General features: G+C 41.2%; 1 protein-coding gene across 2 annotated transcripts in view; it reads left to right on the top strand.

The window, feature by feature from the left end:
• acaca (acetyl-CoA carboxylase alpha) overlaps positions 1 to 20,188 on the top strand; it is a 206,279-nt gene that overhangs the window by 140,247 nt on the left and 45,844 nt on the right. For both annotated transcript variants that reach the window (XM_068008235.1, XM_068008234.1), the window contains 3 exons: positions 11,211 to 11,354; positions 12,739 to 12,859; positions 15,997 to 16,093. In XM_068008235.1, the coding sequence (XP_067864336.1) occupies positions 11,211 to 11,354; positions 12,739 to 12,859; positions 15,997 to 16,093 (362 nt within the window). The remainder of the gene's footprint in view (positions 1 to 11,210; positions 11,355 to 12,738; positions 12,860 to 15,996; positions 16,094 to 20,188) is intronic.

Below are 20,188 nucleotides of genomic sequence, written 5' to 3'. Positions count from 1 at the left end.
AATCTACTTTCTTTCTACATGAGATTCCAAGACTCCGTGAAGGAGTATATTTATTTTGGTGAAATGTCCTTGGTACAATAGGCCCTTTTGTAAAATAGCCAGCTATTGTCAGTCGTAACAAGATCTCTGTCTGCAGTTTCCTTTTTGTTACCAAAATGGAAGCTTTAGAAATGGAGTAAATTTACACACTGGTGTTATTTTATAAAATGGGTTTTAGGTTATGTTGGGTTGCCAAACTGGTCATTCCCACAGTGTTTAGAACAGGATTAGCAATTTTCACTAGTGACACACCTACATAATTTCACTTGCAGCAAGTACATTGCTTGTAGGTTGGTCCAGGACAGAAGAATGATTGTAGGTTACTATGACAGGTTGAGCTGGGTGAATCAAATGGTCTGCCTCATCTGTACTTATTGTTGTAATAATGTGCCACTGGTTATCTGTATCTGTGTGACTGGACAGCAGATCAGTCACATGCATCTTTTAAGTGACAAGCCAGCTCTCTATTGTCTTTCAATTAAAAAGGGACACCCTCTCATTGACAAAGTTTAAATAATCAAATGGTGTTGGATATGGTTTTTACACCAGTTATAGCATTGACTTGGATGTCCTATTTTTGAGACAGAGACAGACAGGTAAGGAGATAATTGACAGTTGAGAAATGTGTAAACTGCACAGACTTTGTCTATATTTGTGGCGGGATGGATTTTCCAGCCAGCATTTTGGGAGACAGAAAACAGAGAAGACTAACTTCAGGCCTACAGCTCTTTATCTTCAGTGTTAGCAGTTGAAATTGCATTGTGTGATATAACGTGCTAGTATAAAATTATTTTGTCTGCTGTTAATCTATGATTCTAACAGAGAAGCTGACCTGAAATTCCTCTGTTCACTATTTTAATAAAGGCGGTTCAAAATAAACCTCTTCAAAATAAATGCTTTAAACCTTCATTAGAGTGGACAAAAGAATTTTGTACAAATGTGATTTCAACCCGTGTTATAGGTAGCTTATGTCTTGGCAACATGCATATAGGTTGTCCACTAACTGAAGAACTGTACTTCAAATTGGCCTACAGATTTCTTTTCTACTACTCCTTTCAGATCACTAATGTGATGGTGTCACTGTGTGACTGGTCTATTGCTGCCTAACTTGCTGACTTTAGCTCAGTAATGTGGTAACGGACGTGGTTTGCACATACCTCATTACCAAAACTACAACTTTAGTTAACATAAATTGGTTTAGTGGTGAAACTGGGTGACTGGATTAATCAAGAAAAAAAAACATTTCTATTTGTTTTATGTACCTACATGGGAATGCCAACAGACATCATTCCAGGCTTCAGATGGTAACAAGATGACAGTGCGTTGTTTCCCACTTAAATCACGACCAATAGTTCACATGGGCACTAGATGTTGGAAAATTTCAATATCAGGCGCTAGGTTGCCATTAGTTGACTTGTCAACAAATTATAGGTAGTCGGGATCGGAATATAGTTGTGTCTATGAACCTATACAAGAAATAGACCCAGAGCTTCTGAAGCAATGACAGATTACAATAAAATCAACTAACATAATATACTGGAGAAGCTTCTATAGGTATGTAAAAAGAAAAAGACTGGCGAAGGCAAATGTGAATCCCTTACAGACAGAGATGGGAGAATTTATAATGGGGAATAAGGAAATGGCAGAGAAATTAAACAAATACTTTGTGTCTGTCTTCACAGCAGAAGACACAAAAAACCTCCCAGAGATACTAGAGAACCAAGGGTCTGGTGAGAATGAGAAACTGAAAGAAATTAGTATTAGTAAAAAAAATAGTACTGGAGAAATTAATGGGACTGAAAGTCGATAAATCCCAAGGACCTGATGATCTGCATCCCAGGGTTTTGAAAGAGGTGGCTATAGAGATAGTGGATGCATTGGTTGTCATCTTCCAAAATTTTATAGATTCTGGAACGGTTCCTGCAGATTGGAAGGTAGCAAATATAATCCCACTATTTAAGAAAGGAGGGAAGGTAGAAAACAGGGAACTACAGACCTGATAGCCTGACATCAGTGGTAGGGAAAATGCTAGAATCTATTATAAAGGATGTGATAACAGAACACTTAGAAAATAATAATAGGATTTGGCAGAGTCAACATGGATTTATGAAAGGGAAATCATGTTTGACAAACCTATTGGAGTTCTTTGAAGATGTAACTAGTAGAATAGATAAGGGGGGAACCAGTGGATGTGGTGTATTTGGATTTTCAGAAGGCTTTCGATAAGGTCTCACACAGGAGGTTGGTGAACAAAGTTAGAGCACATGGAATTGGGGGTAATATACTGGCATGGATTGAAAATTGGTTAACAGACAGAAAACAGAGAGTAGGAATAAATGGGCCTTCTTTAGTTTGGCAGACTGTGACTAGTGGGGCACTGCAAAGATTGGTGCTTGGGCCCCAGCTATTCACAATCTATATCAATGATTTGGATGAGGGGACCAAATGTAATATTTCCAAGTTTGCTGATGAGACAAAACTAGGTGGGAATGAGTGTTGTGAGGAGGATGCAAAGAGGCTTCAAGGGGATATAGGCAGGCTCAGTGAGTGGGCAAGAACATGGCAGATGGAATATAATGTGGAAAAATGTGAAATTATCCACTTTGGTAGGAATAACAGAAATGTTGATGTTCAAAGGGACCTGGGTGTCCTTGTATATGAGTCACTGAAAGCTAACATGCATGTGCAGCAAGCAATTAGGAAGGCAAATGGTATGTTGGCCTATATTACAAGAGGATTTGAGTACAGGAGTAAAGATGTCTTACTGCAATTAGACAGGGCCTTGGTGAGACCGCACCTGGAATATTGTGTACAATTTTGGACTCCTTACCTAAGAAAGGATATACTTGCCATAGAAGGAGTGCAACGAAGGTTTACCAGGCGGGATTGTCGTATGAGGAGAGATTGAGTAGACTAGGCCTGTATTCTCTTGAGATTAGAAGAATGAGAGGTGATCTCATTGAAATATACAAAATTCTTACAGGGCTAGACAGGGTAGATGCAAGGAGGATGTTTCCCCTGGCTGGGGAGTCTAGAACCAGGGGTCACAGTCTCAGAATAAGGGATAAGCCATTTAGGACTGCGATAAGGAGAAATTTCTTCACTGAGGGTGGTGAATCTTTGGAATTCTCTACCCCAGAGGGCTGTGCAGGCTTCGTCATTGAGTACATTCAAAACAGAGATCGATAGATTTCTAGATATTAAAGGCATCAAGGAATATGGGGATAGTGCAGTATAATGACGTTGAGGTAGAAGATCAGCCATGATCTTGTTGAATGGCGGAGCAGGCTCGAGGGGCCGGATGGCCGACTCCTGCTCCTATTTCTTATGTTCTTATAATATAAAGGGACAAGGAAGCTACACAATGATCTGAAGGTCTAATGTACAGTGCCAATGAGCAACAAGTTTTGAACCCCGAATTCCCATCTTTGCTGCGTCACTGGTGGTGGGTAAGTGGCGGCTATGCCCTTCCCCATGGGAAGAGTGGATGGATATTTGTCCCCCACGGCTGTTCTTACTGGTTAAGAGGAACATGAGTAGAGGTAAAGGAGCAAATTCTTTCACTGCGTGGCATAGACAAACTGAGAGAGAGAGAAACAAATTTGCCCTCAAATTAAGGTCACTGAGCCAGGTAAAACCTGCTACGTGCACTTGAAAAAACCAAATGCATCAGGAGGTGACTTTCAACTGCCTGCCGGCCGCCCATTTCTCACCTGAAAAACTGGTGGTTGATAGTTGAAAATCGAGGGGGAATCTCAAACACCCCTTGGCTGCCCTGTACCTACCTGATGCAATTTTCAGATGGGCTTGTAAATGCGCACAAAGGACTCCCATCTGAAACAGGCAGGAGACTACTTACATATCCAACTCTGGTTATAGGACCCCTTTGCCATTGCCAGGTACAAATGGGTAGACCGTACACTTCTCTTTGCACAAAAGTACTGCGGTCCGCTTCCGGCCTCTGGATGATGCACCCCTCTTCCGATGTGCCTCCCACCCCTTTTACTGCTCAGCCTACTCGTGGAGCCGCTGGATTTCCCACCTCTGGTGTGGCGAGCTGACCACTTGGGCTCAGTGAACATTCAGCAGCTCACCGGAACTATGCTGATGAGGCAAGAACCTGAAAATGGTTCAGGCTTCCTGACGCTCGTTTGGGCTGGCATACGGCCACTCCGCCGACTTCATGCCTGTTTTGAAAAGCAACCCTCCCCCCTCCCATATTTCTCTATCCAGTGCAGCATCAATAGGGTAATTGGCATTCTTGGCACCATGGTAGAAGTACAGGAGGTTGCAGGTGTCTTAGTGCTGAAGTCCTGCTCCCCCAATGTTTCACAAAAGTTGAGGTCTACGAGAAGTAGAAGATTAAGAAATTTATCTTGACGAAAAGGGAATGGAGCTTCTGTGGAAAATAGGATTTTCAGAAGTGTCTTGCTTTATGTGGAAATTACACTGGTACAAAAATCCTATTTCAGCAAGTACTACTATGAATTTCAACTTTTATATGCAGCAACAGATTTATCTCGAGCAATACCATGAAGATAAATGAGTGATATTTCAAAAATCATGCTTATTATAGTCTACCACACCAAACAAACAAAAATTAGCTTTAGCAGTGTGGAATGTAGCACAGTGTCTCAGACCTGGACTTGTGTCTGGTTGTGTATTTGACATTAGCAGTGTTAATACAGCAAGTGGCAGATTTTCTATTCAGAGAACCCATCTTATTAATCTGTTGAGTTTAATCTTTCTGTAGTGGTTCTACAAAGCCATTAAAATAGTAAATACTGTAGCTGTGTATTCAAAAGGAAAAGCTGATAAAAGGGACACTACTAAATATCAGAGAAATTGCGTCTCTGACAGTCCTGAGCATCCGTCTGTGTCACTGCAGAGTCCCCTCAAGGTTAGGCTGTACTTGGTTCATGGTTCCTCTACTCTGACTTGTCATTTACATTAATAGGTTGCACCCTGTGCTCGGTGTCTAGCAGAAACAGAGGGGAGCAGACGGGTACCATGTGTGCGATCATATTTTCACAACTGCTGACCCTGACCGCTTAACGCATGAGCGATGAAAATCTGCGATCCATCTGCTTATACCGTGAAAGTGCTGACAAGTGCAAGCACTTCAATGGCATTAATAGATATTTTCTTTGAAAAATAAACAATTTCTGCGCGGGCTCTATGCTCCATGGAAGCACCGTGGTCCCAGGTGGTCTGCGCCTTCACTGCGTTTAAGGCCTTGCACAACGCAGTGTTGGGTTGGTGTATGAAATTAGATGCACACGATGAAAATGGGCTCACAACCAACGTTAATATCTTGCCTTTCAGTATCAAATTCCTAATGCACCACAGCAATAGCACCCATCTCACTACAGTGCTGGCTGCATCAAGTACTACTGTTCCATGTGGAGACCCACAGTGACACTTTGAGGATTAAAAAATATGAATCTATTGTGTTTGTTTACATGAGAGGGCATCAACGTTTAGTTGCCTTGAAACAATTGTGATTTCTAAGGCTTGTTTGTTCCTTAAGTTTACTTGTGTGTGTGTCATCTTATTTACCATTAGTTGTACGTTCTCTCGCAATATACTAACTAATCCTGAACCAAATTTTTGATGTGCTAAAGTATACCTAGACTCTGCCGTACAAGGTTATTGTGTAAATGTTAAAATAATGGGATGAGAACTTGATATGAGTGTGTTACGCTTTTGTATTCTCGTAATGCACGTTAACTTCCAGGTTTTGGTGCCATGATGTCTCTCGTGGCATTGCTCACAGTGAGTCAAAGTTTATGCTGTGTAGGGAGTGCACATCTCCAGTGAAAGAAATCAGAAAGATGTTACAGATCTCCCTAGAGACCTTGAAGTAAATGTTTTTTAATTGGTTCCTGGAAAATAAATTGGAAAGGATATTGGATAAGGGCCGTTATTGGGCGTGGGTAGCGTGATACGCTATTACCCCGCGCCCAATGACCTCTGCACAGGCAGGACGCGAGTTTCGGCCAGCCTGAGTGTGAACCTGCAATCAGTGTTCCATTCCAGGCATTGCATGTGGAATCTATGCAATTTGCACTTTCCACCAGCCAGGGGAGCTGAATCTCTTAAAGGGAGGATGTTTCTTTGAAATTTCTTAAAGATAGCTGGTACCTGTTATTTGCTGAAAATAACAGTCCTCTCTGAATGGAGATCAGACATCGCACACGTAAAAGATAGATGCAGGTTCCATCCCTATGTTAACACACTGATGAGTTATGTTAAAACATTGAATAAAGGTTGCGCACTACTAAATCCCACATCCTCCGATCTGCACGCCAGACCTCACCAATCTGCCGATCTGAGTTAGTACCAGGCCTGCGAGAGTGCGTGCACCAAGGTTCTCTGCTGATGCACCAGAGACCTTGGTGCAAGGGGTGGACAGAAGGAGGGACATCCTATATCCACAGGGCGGTGGGAGGGGGTGGCAAGAGGCCCTCCAGACATGTATCCAAAACCCAGTGGGAGGCAGCGGGAAACAAAGTCAATGCCAGGCACACAGCATCATGAACATGGATGCAGTGCAGGAAGAAGTTCAGTGCTTTGACATGAGTGGTCAAGATGAGTGAGGTCAAGTGGCATCTCATACCAACTGCACCAAGCACTATACCCCCCCATCACCCACATACCAACAAACTCTTTCCATCATACTCAACTCTTCCAGATGCTTCCTCTCACCCTTCCACATTACCACTGTTTCAAGCTGCCCACCCACAACTCACAGGCCACACACACTGGCAGCTAGTCAAACATGACAGGCACATCACCCAGACACACGTCCCGCTTTCTTACAGGAGAAGGTGGCGCATATCAGGAGGCAGCAAGTGGCAGTGGCATATAGTCCCTCAAGCCTGTTCAATGAGATCATGGTGGACCTGTGACCTAACTCCATATACCCGCCTTAGCCCCATGTCCCTTAATACCCTTGGTTCGCAGAAATCTATCAATCTCCGATTTAACATCCACAAGTGAGCCAGCACCGTCTGCAGAAGAGTGTTCCAAACGTCTCCCACTCTTTGCGTGTAGAAGCATTTCCTAACTTCACTCCTGCACGCCCTGGCTCTAAATGTTAGGCTATGTTCCTGCGTCCTAGCATTCAAGAGTCTGAGACCTCCAAAAACAGTTACAAATATCTCTGCAGCCAAAAGCAATAATCCAGCCACTAACCTGTAAATCCTGCATGGTCCCTTTAAATAGCACTGGTGCGGGAGTCCTCCGGGCACTCTTAAGACACGTTCAAATGGTTGGGGTTAAGACTGCATTGAGTTGAGTGTTAGGCACCATTTTGGGACTTATCACTTTAAATCAGCGTTGTACCTGATTGAAGCCATTTTCTCCCTACTTGACAAGATTCCAGCGTTCGTTATCTGCGCCTGTGCTAACTTCTATACCAAGATGGCATCCGGCGCATGTCACGCTGGAAACGTGTGTGCGCATCCAAGATGCCATCTTGGATGTCAGAGAGGCCGTGTAGCGCCGAAACAACGGGCGCCACACGGCCCAATTTAGCTCCCGTTGTTTTCTCCTTAACCACTGCAGGTAGAGGGGGAAAAAAATACCACATTTACCTAAATAAATCTCTGCACATAATTGTACGGAGCAACTCTTTGTGTCCTTCTGTTAGGGTATGGCTTTTTATGGTGAAGGTCAAGAAATATATAAACATTCAGTTTAATCTGCGCTGCTTTTCTAAATATAGCTGCAGCAGTACTTAGTAGTTTTAAACCTTTTGGAAAAACATTTTAAATTCAGGACTTCTATTCAGATCCTCCCTTCCAAATTGAATAATGGTATTGTCCTTCCAGAAGTTGCTATGTGTTTATAGAAGTTTAATCACTTTCTTGTAAAATTTTAATTTTTCTCAACTTTTTTGGTGTTGCAACTTTATTTCCAATATTTATTGCTCAGCCTAGTGGAGCCCCCAAGATGGTCACCAAAACGATTTTGAGTGGTTTGATTGGTTTGCCTTCTCTTTTGAATCAAAAATAGTCAGTCAGCAACAGCTAGCAATAAGACACATTTGAACTTAATGATTAATGATTTTCATTCCTGCTTCCTAATTACTAATTGGAAAATTTTTGCCCATTCAATTGTGATATATTGCTGTTCTATTAATATGAAAATTGAGCCAACCAGATGCAAATGTGACCCAAATTTATTTTCATATAAGTGCATGATGGACAGAGCACATTATAGAATTTTATTTTTTATATATATTAGTTGATCTCCCATGGCATTGCTTACAGAGATTTATAATGGAAAAAATAAGAAACTTATAAATTCAGCTGGAAATGTAATTATTAATTTTGAGGAAGTAATTCATTTATAAAATGTATTCCATGTGTGGATTTTTTAAAAATATAATTAAATATAATTAGTAAAGTGCTAATTAAATGTAATTTGTAAATTGATGATATTTAGTAAGTTAAATGTAGTGAGTAATTTATTAATTTCATGAGTAAATTAGGTAATTACAAAATGGAGTGAGTAACTTACTGAGTGGTGAGATGAATGTTAAAGTGCTTTTGTGTTCTGTTAGGGAATGCTGGTTGCGTTGGGTTCCAGTCTAAGAGCCGGGAGTCTTCTGCTGTTGTGGGTCTGTGGATGTTGCTGTTGCATGGAACAGGCCCAAAGCTGGCCTTGTGGTTTAGGCCCAAAGCCTGCCTTGTTATATAAACGTGGTTGTGTGGAGTCTGCTGTCGGTGCCAAGGGTGATGTAACTTCTGGTGGGAGGCAAAGTTGTCGATGGCTGCTGTGATTATCTTGGCTGATGGTGCATAGGCTGTGGGTGGGCTAGAGTCCCAGTAGTCAGTGTATCTGGTGCCAGTGCAGTCTGCGCCATGTATCTGGCTCCACCTTGATATTGCAGACTCTAGACGCCCATTTTGGCATTGTTTTGTAGAGGTAAAGTTGTAGCTTTGGTATGACTGGTCCTTTATCGTTGGGTGTTGAGCGTAATCACTGCCACTGCTGCTGCAGCCTCTTGCATGCAAAAAATGACAAGCACTTGTTCGGACTACCCGACTCACTAGTTCTCACGTGTGATTCAGGTTGCTTTCGGCACAAAAAAAAGAAAGAAAAGCCCAGTTCATTAAAGGTATAGCTAATTGCATTTATTGGTCTCTTAATAAAAATGTTTTAAAGGTATTTACAATAGCATATAAATAAGTGAATGAGTAGGAATAAAGTTGTTGAGTTTCTTTTTACTTAAGAGTTACTTGTAGCTGCTCAGAGTACGTCTTACCTTTGGATGCGATGTTAAACTGAGCTCTCATCTGCCTGCTTTGGCAGTCAGATGGCCTCTCAAGGCAAGATTCAAAAAGGAGTGGGAAGTTACCCCAGTGTCCTTGCCAAAATCCCATAACCAATACCACCAAAAAAAAGTTAACTGCTGATGTAACTCGTGCCTTTTTGTGGGATGGTGTGTGGCTGCCGTGTTTATCTACATAACAACAGTCGCTGCTCAAACATAATGTACAGTGTGAAGAGGTTTTGATGGGAAAGTATTTATTTTTTACTATTTTATTTTAAGCCTAATGGTAGAATTTTATCGCAATAAAAAAATGTTTCAGGGAAAATGAATTTCTTCTTTCTCTAAACACTGAGGAGTGGGCTCCAGCTATTTTTTCTCATGTGAAAAGCCCATCGTAACTCTCGCTTACACCTGCAATGCTGGTGAGTTATGAGTCTTTCATACTGGTGGAAGAACACTGGTAACTCACTGTCACAGGTGAGCTATCATCCTGTGTGTTCAGAATTATCATCACATAAATCGTGTAATGAGGAACTTGGGCTGAAGGGACTTTGCTCTGAAGAGGGGAAACGCTGAGCTTGTTTACCGCATAAACTGCGCTGCTGGTTTTTATTGTGCGGTATATCTCTCCCATGCATTCGAAATCCCAGCCTGTGTTTTATTGCAGACAGTGTCAGAATGATGTGTTTGGCTTGCAATGATGTGCTTCTCTCCTCATAAAATAAACTGCCCGTGGCACAGAAGTGTTATTACAAATACCTACACGGCCAGGCAGAACGCTGAGTGGCTGATGGCTTGTTGCATCCTTTCGTGTCCACCCCAAGGGTAAATGGACAGAGGAAAGGTGTATCAATGTTGTGCGGTTCAGGAGTGTTACAGCTAGAGTCTCTGCTGGTTAAGCCTATAGTGCTGAGTGCTTTAGAATCTGGTGCCTGATTTACATCAGCAGGCAAGGCTTATGATGCACAGATGTGGCTCATACAGAAGTACGGTCAATTTTTTGCCAGCTGAGTGACATAGAAGATGCTGGTGCAACCACTACACCAGACTGTACAATATCTTAGTTCCAGGAAGTCTGTAGATCCGATGCTGATTCTACAAGTGGGGTATATTGGAGATTTGTTCTGGGGGTTCTGCAGCCAACACTATCTTCTATACATTTAAAGGTGCTTTGGCACTTCTCAAGGTGGCCTGAAAGGCATTGTTTGTATACAGGGCAGTGCCTATAATATTATCAGTGACACAGTTGTGCTGGTGCTTAGATTTTGAATTAAAAAAGTAAAAATGCTTTGTGAAAATTTATGCTGCCTGTTATCGCCCCTCTTCCTCTTCTGAAGGTTTTGACTTCTGCTAATAGTTCCACTTGGACACTGATGTCCAGTACTCTGTGGACAGTAAGAGTGTTATTAGGCTATTCAACTACAAAGAGCTTCACAGCCAAGCCCGATCCTGTTCTTGCCACTTGCACTTCCAGCAGAGTTTGCTGGACAGCAAGAAGGAACAGCAATTCCAGCCGATTTCTCTTTCCCCTCCCCCTGAAAGGGGAAAGTGTTCAGCCCCTGTTATGGTACAGTCTGATGGGTGCAGGGACCCCTTCAGGACATTGCCTAATGGTCCATTATTCATGTGTGAGCCTTGCCAGTGAGTGTCAGCAGAGGACATCACAACCAAACCCAACCCAGTCCTCACCCCTGTGCTCAAGCACCCACACTTTCAGCAGGAATCACTTGATAGCAATCGGGAATGGGAATCTTCCTAACCAGGGAGCTTCATGGTCGGACTGGCTCAGAGACTCAAACTTTACTTCTGTGCCATCAGAGCAGCAGCGAAAGCTATTTAATTTTTGTTTCAACATTGTGAGAATATTACTTTTTTTTAAATCTCAAAGGTACTTGGCCGAGAGGTGTATACATCCAACAACCAGCTTGGAGGGGTCCAGATCATGCACAATAATGGTGTGACCCACGCAACTGTCTATGATGACTTTGAGGGAGTTGTTATCCTCCTTCAGTGGCTGTCCTATATGCCAAAGGTTTGTATTCTTATTTGCATTTTGAGAAATTGAGCAAAAAGGTTTTTAAGCTTTAACGTGCTAATCGGTCATTAGTTGTCATAACCATTAAGAGAAAATAGTCGATAACCTAACTGTTATAGGCATAACCAGAAATAGCCTGTGTTATACACTGTTGCATGCTTAGCGAACAATAACCTACACTAGTATTTATTTAACAGATAATAACAGTTACTTATTTAATAAATAACCTGTTTTTTTTAAAACAATAGCATGCAATTATTTTTTGACTGACAATAACTTGCACTGTGATTTATTTAAGAGACGAAAAACACACTGTTACACACAACAGACAGTAATCCAGACTGTGATTTTTTTTTAATGTGGATTATTACATACTTTTATTTAACAGACAATAACTCATACTGTTATATGCTTGACAGATGATAACATGGACTTTTATTTAAAGGACAAAAGCCCGCACTGTTACATACTTAAACAATAACCCGCACTGCTATAGACTTGATGGACAATAATCTGCGTTGTTATTTAACAGATAATAACCCACTGCTATTTATTTAAGAGAAATAATATACACGGTTATTTATTTAACAGACAATAATCCACACATTTGTGGGACAATAATGTGCACTGTTACATGTTTAATAGACTATAACCCACGCTGATGTTTATTGAATAGACAATAACCCACACTGTTACACTCATAACTGAATATAACTTGCACTGTTACATGCTTAACATACTGTTCTATATTTAATAGACAATAACACGCACTGTGTACTATTATATGCCTAATAGACAATAACTTACGCTGTTGCAAGCTTTATAGATACTAATTCTCACTGTTGCACACTTAAACAATAGCCTGCACTGTTATGCTCTTAATAGATATAAGCCGCACTGTTACTCAATTAACAGAAGATAAGGGCTGACGTTTATCTAGGGCTGAATAACGCCAATAATGAAACTTGATGGGTAGAATTCAAATGGTGGAATTTTTTTTAAAAATCTCCTTTTAATTGAAAATAATATTTTTAAAGTGTATGACTGAAAAGATGATGTGTTGGGGGTAAATGGGAGGCAGATATTTATACCCTTGTTTAGGGTGTTGTCTCATTGACCTGCAGATAACCTTCAATTTTTTAAAAATGGAAATTTAGTCTCTCAAAGTTTCCGGTGAGGAATCCATTGTGGATGTTGCGTGCTACTTACATTCAGTCACTCTGTTAGTAATTCATTTTGTCACTGAACTTACATTAATATTTATATCTCTTTACCATGCTGCAACAGCGTATGATATTTTTCACAAGTTTGTAGATTTAGAAGCAAGTTGTTTCTCACAAATTGTGCTGATTTTATATTTCAAATTGTTTTTTATATGTAGAATGTGTCAAGTTCAGTGCCCATCCTCAAGCCCAAGGATCCCATTGATCGAACCATTGAGTTTGTCCCTACAAAAGCTCCCTACGATCCTCGGTGGATGCTTGCTGGACGACCTCACCCAAGTAAGAAAAGGAAAATTCTGTGGTTTAGTTACAATATATTACATTGTGGAGCAAATTTATTTTTGTGAGTGATGGGAGAATCTTAGTTGAGTTGCCACGATTGGTGGGATATTAATCAATGCTTTCTGACGTTCTTGGCCATCAAGTATCCAACTGCTTGAGCTACCAGTTTAGTCTTTAGTTCAAAACTGTACAATCTGAGGCTCCTCCCCATTTTTGTATCTTCCAACTTTTCTCCCCTCCTGCAGATGTTGACATGGTCCTGGGTGTGTAGATCTATGGTAGTGTTCGCCCTCTGTGCCACAACCAAATGGTCATTGTCAAGTCTATTTGGCCATAAATAATGAGCATTGGCAGTCTTGCTGTCTTGACTGTGGAGGATCCTGTGCTCACCTGATCTCCGTAGATGTACGGTTCCAGCTGGAGCCATTGGATTGTGAACAGGAGTGGGAACCTTGGACAATTTTCCCATCCCTAGCCGAGGGGCACTGAGGCCAATTGTAGCATCTCTACCACTAGTCTGCCTGAGATCAACACAGACCAGGATCAAACCTGGGACCTTCCTGGTCCATATGCCTTTGAGATAGAGACATTATTTTTGAATCACTGGAACAGCTGAGATATAAACAGTTTTAACATTACATCCTGTAGTTGCCCTGTATAAAACCAGGAAAGAAAGATATGCAGTGGAATCCTGTTATACTGATCGCACTTAGAACAATGATTAATCTGTTTTGTAAAACCACAACCCGTCTGATTCTATGTTATTGGAATTGTTTATAGTGATCACTGCACTTCAACTATAGGGATCATTTTTGTGGCAGCTCCCCAGTGTTGAAAAACATTTGCTTTAGTTTGTAACATGTCGGTTATGAATGGGTTGTAATGTCACTAATGGGCTGCTAATTATCTTTAACTGGCTTACTGTAAAGGATCCAGTAGATGACTTGGTGACTACATTATTGAGCAGTTCCGGCATTGCCAGAACTTGACACACTGCACCATTCAAATGTCAGTTTTGGGTCGGGACTAATGACTGGAACAAAAGAAAAGCACTAACATTTTGAGCAACACACTGGGGAGGAGAAGCTGAGCAGCTATTTAATCAACAATTCCATGTGCCAGCGACTGCTGAACAGCACGTCTCAGCACTGCACTACACATTGTGGGTCATGGAATCAAGAAAGATATTGGTTATAGTGATCATTTAGTTATAGTGATCATTTGAGTTACTGGCTAGGTCAATCTTCATAACTGGACACTGTATGTGTTGTGCAGAAATCAAAAATCATCACAATAACTCCAGCTATAATTTCTTTCGCAGGATCTCAACACTATGGAACTCCTTACCTCATTCTGTCTTCCCTTCTTCCTACAATCTACAGACTTCTAGAACCCAAGCTTGGACTCACCTAATCACTCATTCTTGATTAGCCTCACTTTTTTTCTCCATTACTATGACCTGCTCTAAAGACCTTTGCCCTTCATCTCGATTTCTCAATTTTAGAATGATCTAAGTAAACAACACAACAGCCAGTGGTGCTATTGTACCCTGTCGGTTCATGGTGTATACATTGCACCTTACATCATGGAACAGCGCCATCCTTCAGAGGAACACATTGGTTACACTTGCACTTCATTATACTTGCAAACCTCTATCTTCACCTTTGCACTAACAACAGCACAAGCTACATATTGAGATGACTGAAATGTACAATTTTCTGGAAGCCTTCCAGCGTTGTCAGCTGAGCACAGCTAGTAACACCCTTGCATCTGAGTTAAAAGGTTGTTGGTTCAACCTCAACTCCAGGACTTGAGCGCATAATCTAGGCTGACGCTTCAGTGCACTACTGAGGGATTGTCGGATTAAGTGTTAAACTAAGATATAGTTTGATGATTCAGGTGGACACTAAAGATTCATGGCCGTATTTGAAGACAATCAGGGTGTTCTTCTGGTGCCCTGGCCAATATTCTTCCCTCAATGAACACCACAAAAATGGATTAACTGGTCATTCATCTTATTGCTGTATGTGGGACCTCGGTGTGTGCAAAATGGCTACTATGTTCGCCTACCAAACAGTAACAGCACTTCAAAGTAATTCATTGTATACGAGACGCTTGGGACGTTTCGGAAAGACTTGGTGGGATGCTTTATGGGTGCATGTTCTTTCTTCTTTCTTTATATGGGTTAAACAGTTAAGTACTGAGAGAAAGGAATGGTCCAGCTTCACATACAGACACTTGTTTGAGTATTCATTATCTTGTAGTGAGGTAATTGTTCCTGTCTCTAGAATGCTGCACCAGCAGTGTTTCTAGTGACTCCAGCTCCTAATTTAGTGAGAGGTTTAAAGAGCAGATGATTCCTGGTGATAAGTTACTTCAGATCTCCCATAGGTTAAAAGTTAAAGTAATTTATTACAGAAGATGGCACTGCGATATTCTTCATATTGACAACAAACACAGGTTTGGAATGTAAAAGGCAGTCAGCGACACCTGACTTCAAGATAATTCCAGGATTGATGGTCACATTATACTGTAGGGTCGAAGTCACATGGATTGAGAAGTAGACTAACAATATGGTAATTACTGTTTTGCTTTTGATTAAAACACTCGCTGAAGTGATTAAGCTAACACGATTGCTTATCTAAACCTCTGGGGTTTAAATTGCTTTTTGTGCTTTGTGTTGTTTTTCCATGAAACTCTACTAATTTATTGAACCATGCCACGTTCCAAATTATTTTTCAGACTATTTGCCCCAAACTTCAGTTAGCTAGGGAAGAGAATGTGTGGGTTGTCGTTTATTCTGTAGCTTCTCATGCCCGTGAAATGGCAATGAAGAAAGTGTATTTATAGGGCAAGGTGGAGAGATGCACAATTTTTAACCCAGTCCAAACCTCACATCCATGTTGGGACATTCCTCATGTGGCTTCAGCTACAAACCAATAAACATATTGCAGAGCAACTTTGGAAAGGTATGGGTACTGGTCATCAGCTCACCCTCATGACCAGGTCCAATTGTCCAAAGCAGCTGTGAAAAATTACTAAAATTTAAGAGGGGAGGGAAGGGAACATTTTCAAAAAAAAAATTACATTTAAATAAAAATTGCACAAATTCAAAACTTCCTTTATTCACGCAGCACAAAAAGGACAGTGGCAGAGTGGCTTCTTTGACTATGGATCCTTCATGGAGATCATGCAACCCTGGGCACAGACGGTGGTGGTAGGAAGAGCCAGGTAAATAATTAATTACTTCCCTCCTTTCTTTCTCTGCCCCCCCCCACCAAAGGATGACCAAGGATATTGATAAGATCCAGTATGAAAGAATACTGTCCCTTGTTTGTTTTCTTCATTTCACCACAAAACCAAATGAGAATAAACATTCAGCCCACGTGGAGGTTGTGGAGACACACGTTTAGGAGTTATCAAGGTGTTAGAGGAAATCTGTTACCATGCTTGCAATAAATGTTGATTTTAAGTAGCTGTTGTGGTGGGATATTCATGTAAGTGTGATTGGGTAATGTGTACCTATTCCTAGGAGTTTCAAATGTATGAAAAATGAAATTAAAACTGTGTGGTTTTGAGATGTGACGGTGATTTTCTGTAACCCAATTTATGCATCATGAACTGCCAGATGCAAAGCAAGATAAAACTCCCTCCACTCAACCTCCATCTCAACTGCACTTCTGTCAGTTTTTCTATTTCCCAGCCATAGTCTTTTTTGGTGAGATTCAGCCATATTAGGGTAAGTTTTGTGGTGTATGCCCATAACAACTAGGCTGAGCCTTCACAATCTCATTTTATATAGAACCTTTACAGTTGGCAGAGAAGACTTTCATCCCATCCCCTGGATTTGAACCCAGGTCAATGAGATTTGTGAGAAAATTATAAATACAGCTGGTGCAGTGAGCTAGCTCACCAAAGCTCCACACAATCAGAGTGCTGGGATGAGGGTTGCAGCCTGCAGATCCCCAATGGTGAATTCCTGGTCTCAATGATGGCATCCATTCTTAGAGGGAGATTTGGAGAACTAGCCATCCTGGCCCATTCTTGCATATTTCCCAGTGACCAACTTTCCCTCACAGCCTAAAGAAACAATTTAGAGAGACCTAAAAGAGGAGGAAAGGAAAAACATAAACTGGAATTTTGCTTTAATACTGAACCATTGGATATCATTAGTTTTGCATTGTGAGGTTAACCATAAGCTGATAGTATTTAATAAATTATATCCAGCTGTTCAGTATTTAAACATACACTCACACTGCAAACAACCTCTATTTAAATACTTACAACACCCAAAATGATTGCGTTTCCAGCTCTGATTCATTCTTACCGTTTCATCTATGCAGTAAAACGTACATTTAGGGGGAATATTTTCCCACTCACTGAGAGCAGCCGTTTACTACTTCGGAGAGATTGTCAGTAGCTTTTTGTCATCAGATAACGTCATACTGCTTGTTAACGACCTCACCAAGACAGCCAGCAGCAGCTCTTGTTGTGTGCACAACATCTAGGCTGAAAGTGGAATTTTCTGCATTGAAATTGTACTGCAAAAGGCAAGTTGTGTTAATGAAATTCCTTTGTCCGCTATTGAACAAAGATATTAACATTATAGAATCATACAGCACAAAGGAGGCCATTCAGTCCATCGTGCCAGTGCCAGCTCTCTGAAAGATATACTAATTAGTCCCACTCCCCTTCTCAACCCATAGCCCTGCAAATGTTTCCCTTTTAAGTATATATCCAATTCCCTTTTGAAAGTTAGTATTGAATCTGCTTCCACCACCCTTTCAGGCAGTGCATTCCAGATCATAACAACTCGCTACGTTTTTTTAAAAAAAATTCTCCTCCTCTCTCCCCTGGCTTTTTTGCCAATGACCTTAAATCTGTTCCCTCTGGTTGCTGACCCTCCTGCCAGTGGAAACAGCTTCACCCTATCTCCTCTATCAATATCCTTATTATTTTGAACACCTCTGTTAAATCTCCCCTTAACCTTCCCTGCTCTAAGGAGAACAATCACAGCTTTTCCCTTCTCTCTAGCTAACTGAAACCCATCATCCCTATTAATTTCATACAAATCCATTGACGAATTTGTTACTAATATCACCCTAGCGATTCTAATCCATTCCTATGTAGATGTAGTTGAAGCAAGCTGGATATCGGAGAAGGCAAAAAGAAAAGCTGCAAATCGTAAATAAAACTAGAAACTTTTGGAAACGTGCAACAGAGCGATCAGCATCTGAAAGAGAAAGCGAGATTAACGTTTTGTATGTGATCCTTCATCAGAACTAGCCACCTGCAGCCAGAAAAAATGGCGACCAGCTTCTCTGCCACTGGCAGCATTAACATGTTTAGGTGGTGCCTCACACCCGCTGAAGGAAGCAGCACTGCAGCCAGTGTCAGGGCTGTTGTCAGTGGCAGTACTGTGACACAGCTCTTGTACTCCTCTCCTTCCCCCGCCCCCCTCTTTCTAACTGGACTCCCCTGTGACCATCAGCATTTTATCCAATTCATTTCTTACCTCTTTTGGCTGACACTCTTCCAGAGACAGTTAAATGGCTGTCCTTTTGTTTGTCATGATGAAATGATGGCAATTACCCAGATGTTTTCAATGCACAGCACTCTAAAGTGCTTGAGTGGATGTGTGTATAAATGAGGCAACAGCAAACATGCAGAAATGGGAAGAAAAAGAAAACGGTTTTGAGCACTTATATGTTATTATCTGTCTTAGAAAAAAAAGTATGTTTTTGTTGCAGGTGGGGTGGGATGGGATGGGATGCTGGGAGAGAGCTGGTCTTAAATGCTTTGTAAAATTTGGACAGTGTCCAAAGCACCTATTTGCCTCGGTGTGAGATTCAATAGCAAAGCACCAAATGTTGTGTAAAAAAAATTGTTAACCAGCAGAGATTTGACCGCTGTAGGAAATTGTTCCTCCTGATAACTGTGTGCTTTTTAGTTTGTGTTCTCTTTTATATACAGTAATAGTTTGCTCAATAAAGAGCACAGCCCTGCTGCCGGTCTGCGTTGCCAATGCTTTTAAACAATTTAGATAAATAGTTATTCCTACCATTTCAGTACTTTTAATATAAAATTGCCTTAGTCTGTTACATTAGAATAATGAAGAGTAAAAATTAGATATTTGCAAATGAATGACCAGTTGGTGAATGTGTTCATAAGCCATGGGACAGGGGTTCGAAGAGAATTGTGCTGTCTTAAAGTGGGATTATTGCAGACTGTAATCTTAGGGGCAGTATTCAATGGTGCATTCTGAAAACTGTAGTTAATGTTTGCTTTGATCTGAGCGTGGATTTAATTTATTTTAAAAAATTTAGCAGGGAACATGGGCTGCACAGGACTAAACTATTAGCGAATACAGACTCTGCACATCCTAACTCAGGAACAGTCTGTGGCACTGGCACGCTCCCAAAAGAAAGTGTGGTGATTTCCGCAAAACATTCCTTGAATTTCTCCATTTAGTCACTCACTGTCTGCACAGCAGGATATAAAGTCCCAGGGGCAGGTTGTAGTCACTGAGTTAGACAGTGCGCAGTGTCAGCATAATCGGCAGGCGAAGTCGGGTGCTGAGTAGCTAGAACAAGCAGGCGCAGGGGAGAAATGCTAGCATACAGAACATAGGGAAGGGGAGCAGGACACCAATGTGCCAAGACTTGGCTTGAGAAACACCACAACTGCTCCTGCGATTTTCAGGAGTTTTTTTCTCTTATCAAAGCACTTGCCTTAGATATAGTGAACGCACAGCGAATTGCTGTTCACAAATATGTGAAGGGGATGGTGGGAGGGTGGGTGGGGTAATCTTTTCATTAGTTTTGCCTATCAAGCCTGCCTCATCCAGACTTAGTATAACCATGCACACCACTGATTCACCCGTTAACAACACATTCTTGGGAGAGGTTTAAAAAAAACAACTAGAGGATAAAACTTGCAGCCAGTTCAGGAAAAACACTGGGAAATTCTTTTCCAACTCATTAAGGTAATCGAGCACAACTCCAGAAGACCATGTTAGCCTATAACCCCAGCTAATAGCAGCTTACCTGGTGATGTTGAGACCAATTCTGCACCCTCCCATCACCCCATCTGAGACCCGCTAACTCAACACAGCACAAGGAGCCTGGCACTTTCTTGCTGTGAACAGTTGAGTACCATACCAGGAGGTGCATTTATCCACTAAGCTGTCGAGCAAGCTCAGTCATATATACAAGACTGGTCAGCTGCAAATTTTGTGTCCAGCCTGATCTATTTGCATAAAACAGAGCTCTTCTGAATATATATGACACGTTATTTATTGTACATTTTTGATGCTTTAATAAATCT

Source organism: Heptranchias perlo, chromosome 28, assembly GCF_035084215.1.
Source record: "Heptranchias perlo isolate sHepPer1 chromosome 28, sHepPer1.hap1, whole genome shotgun sequence".
NCBI classification, from domain to species: Eukaryota; Metazoa; Chordata; class Chondrichthyes; order Hexanchiformes; family Hexanchidae; genus Heptranchias; species Heptranchias perlo.
The sequence above is the reverse complement of the archived record's forward strand: the minus strand, read 5'-3'. Positions and strand labels throughout refer to the sequence as shown.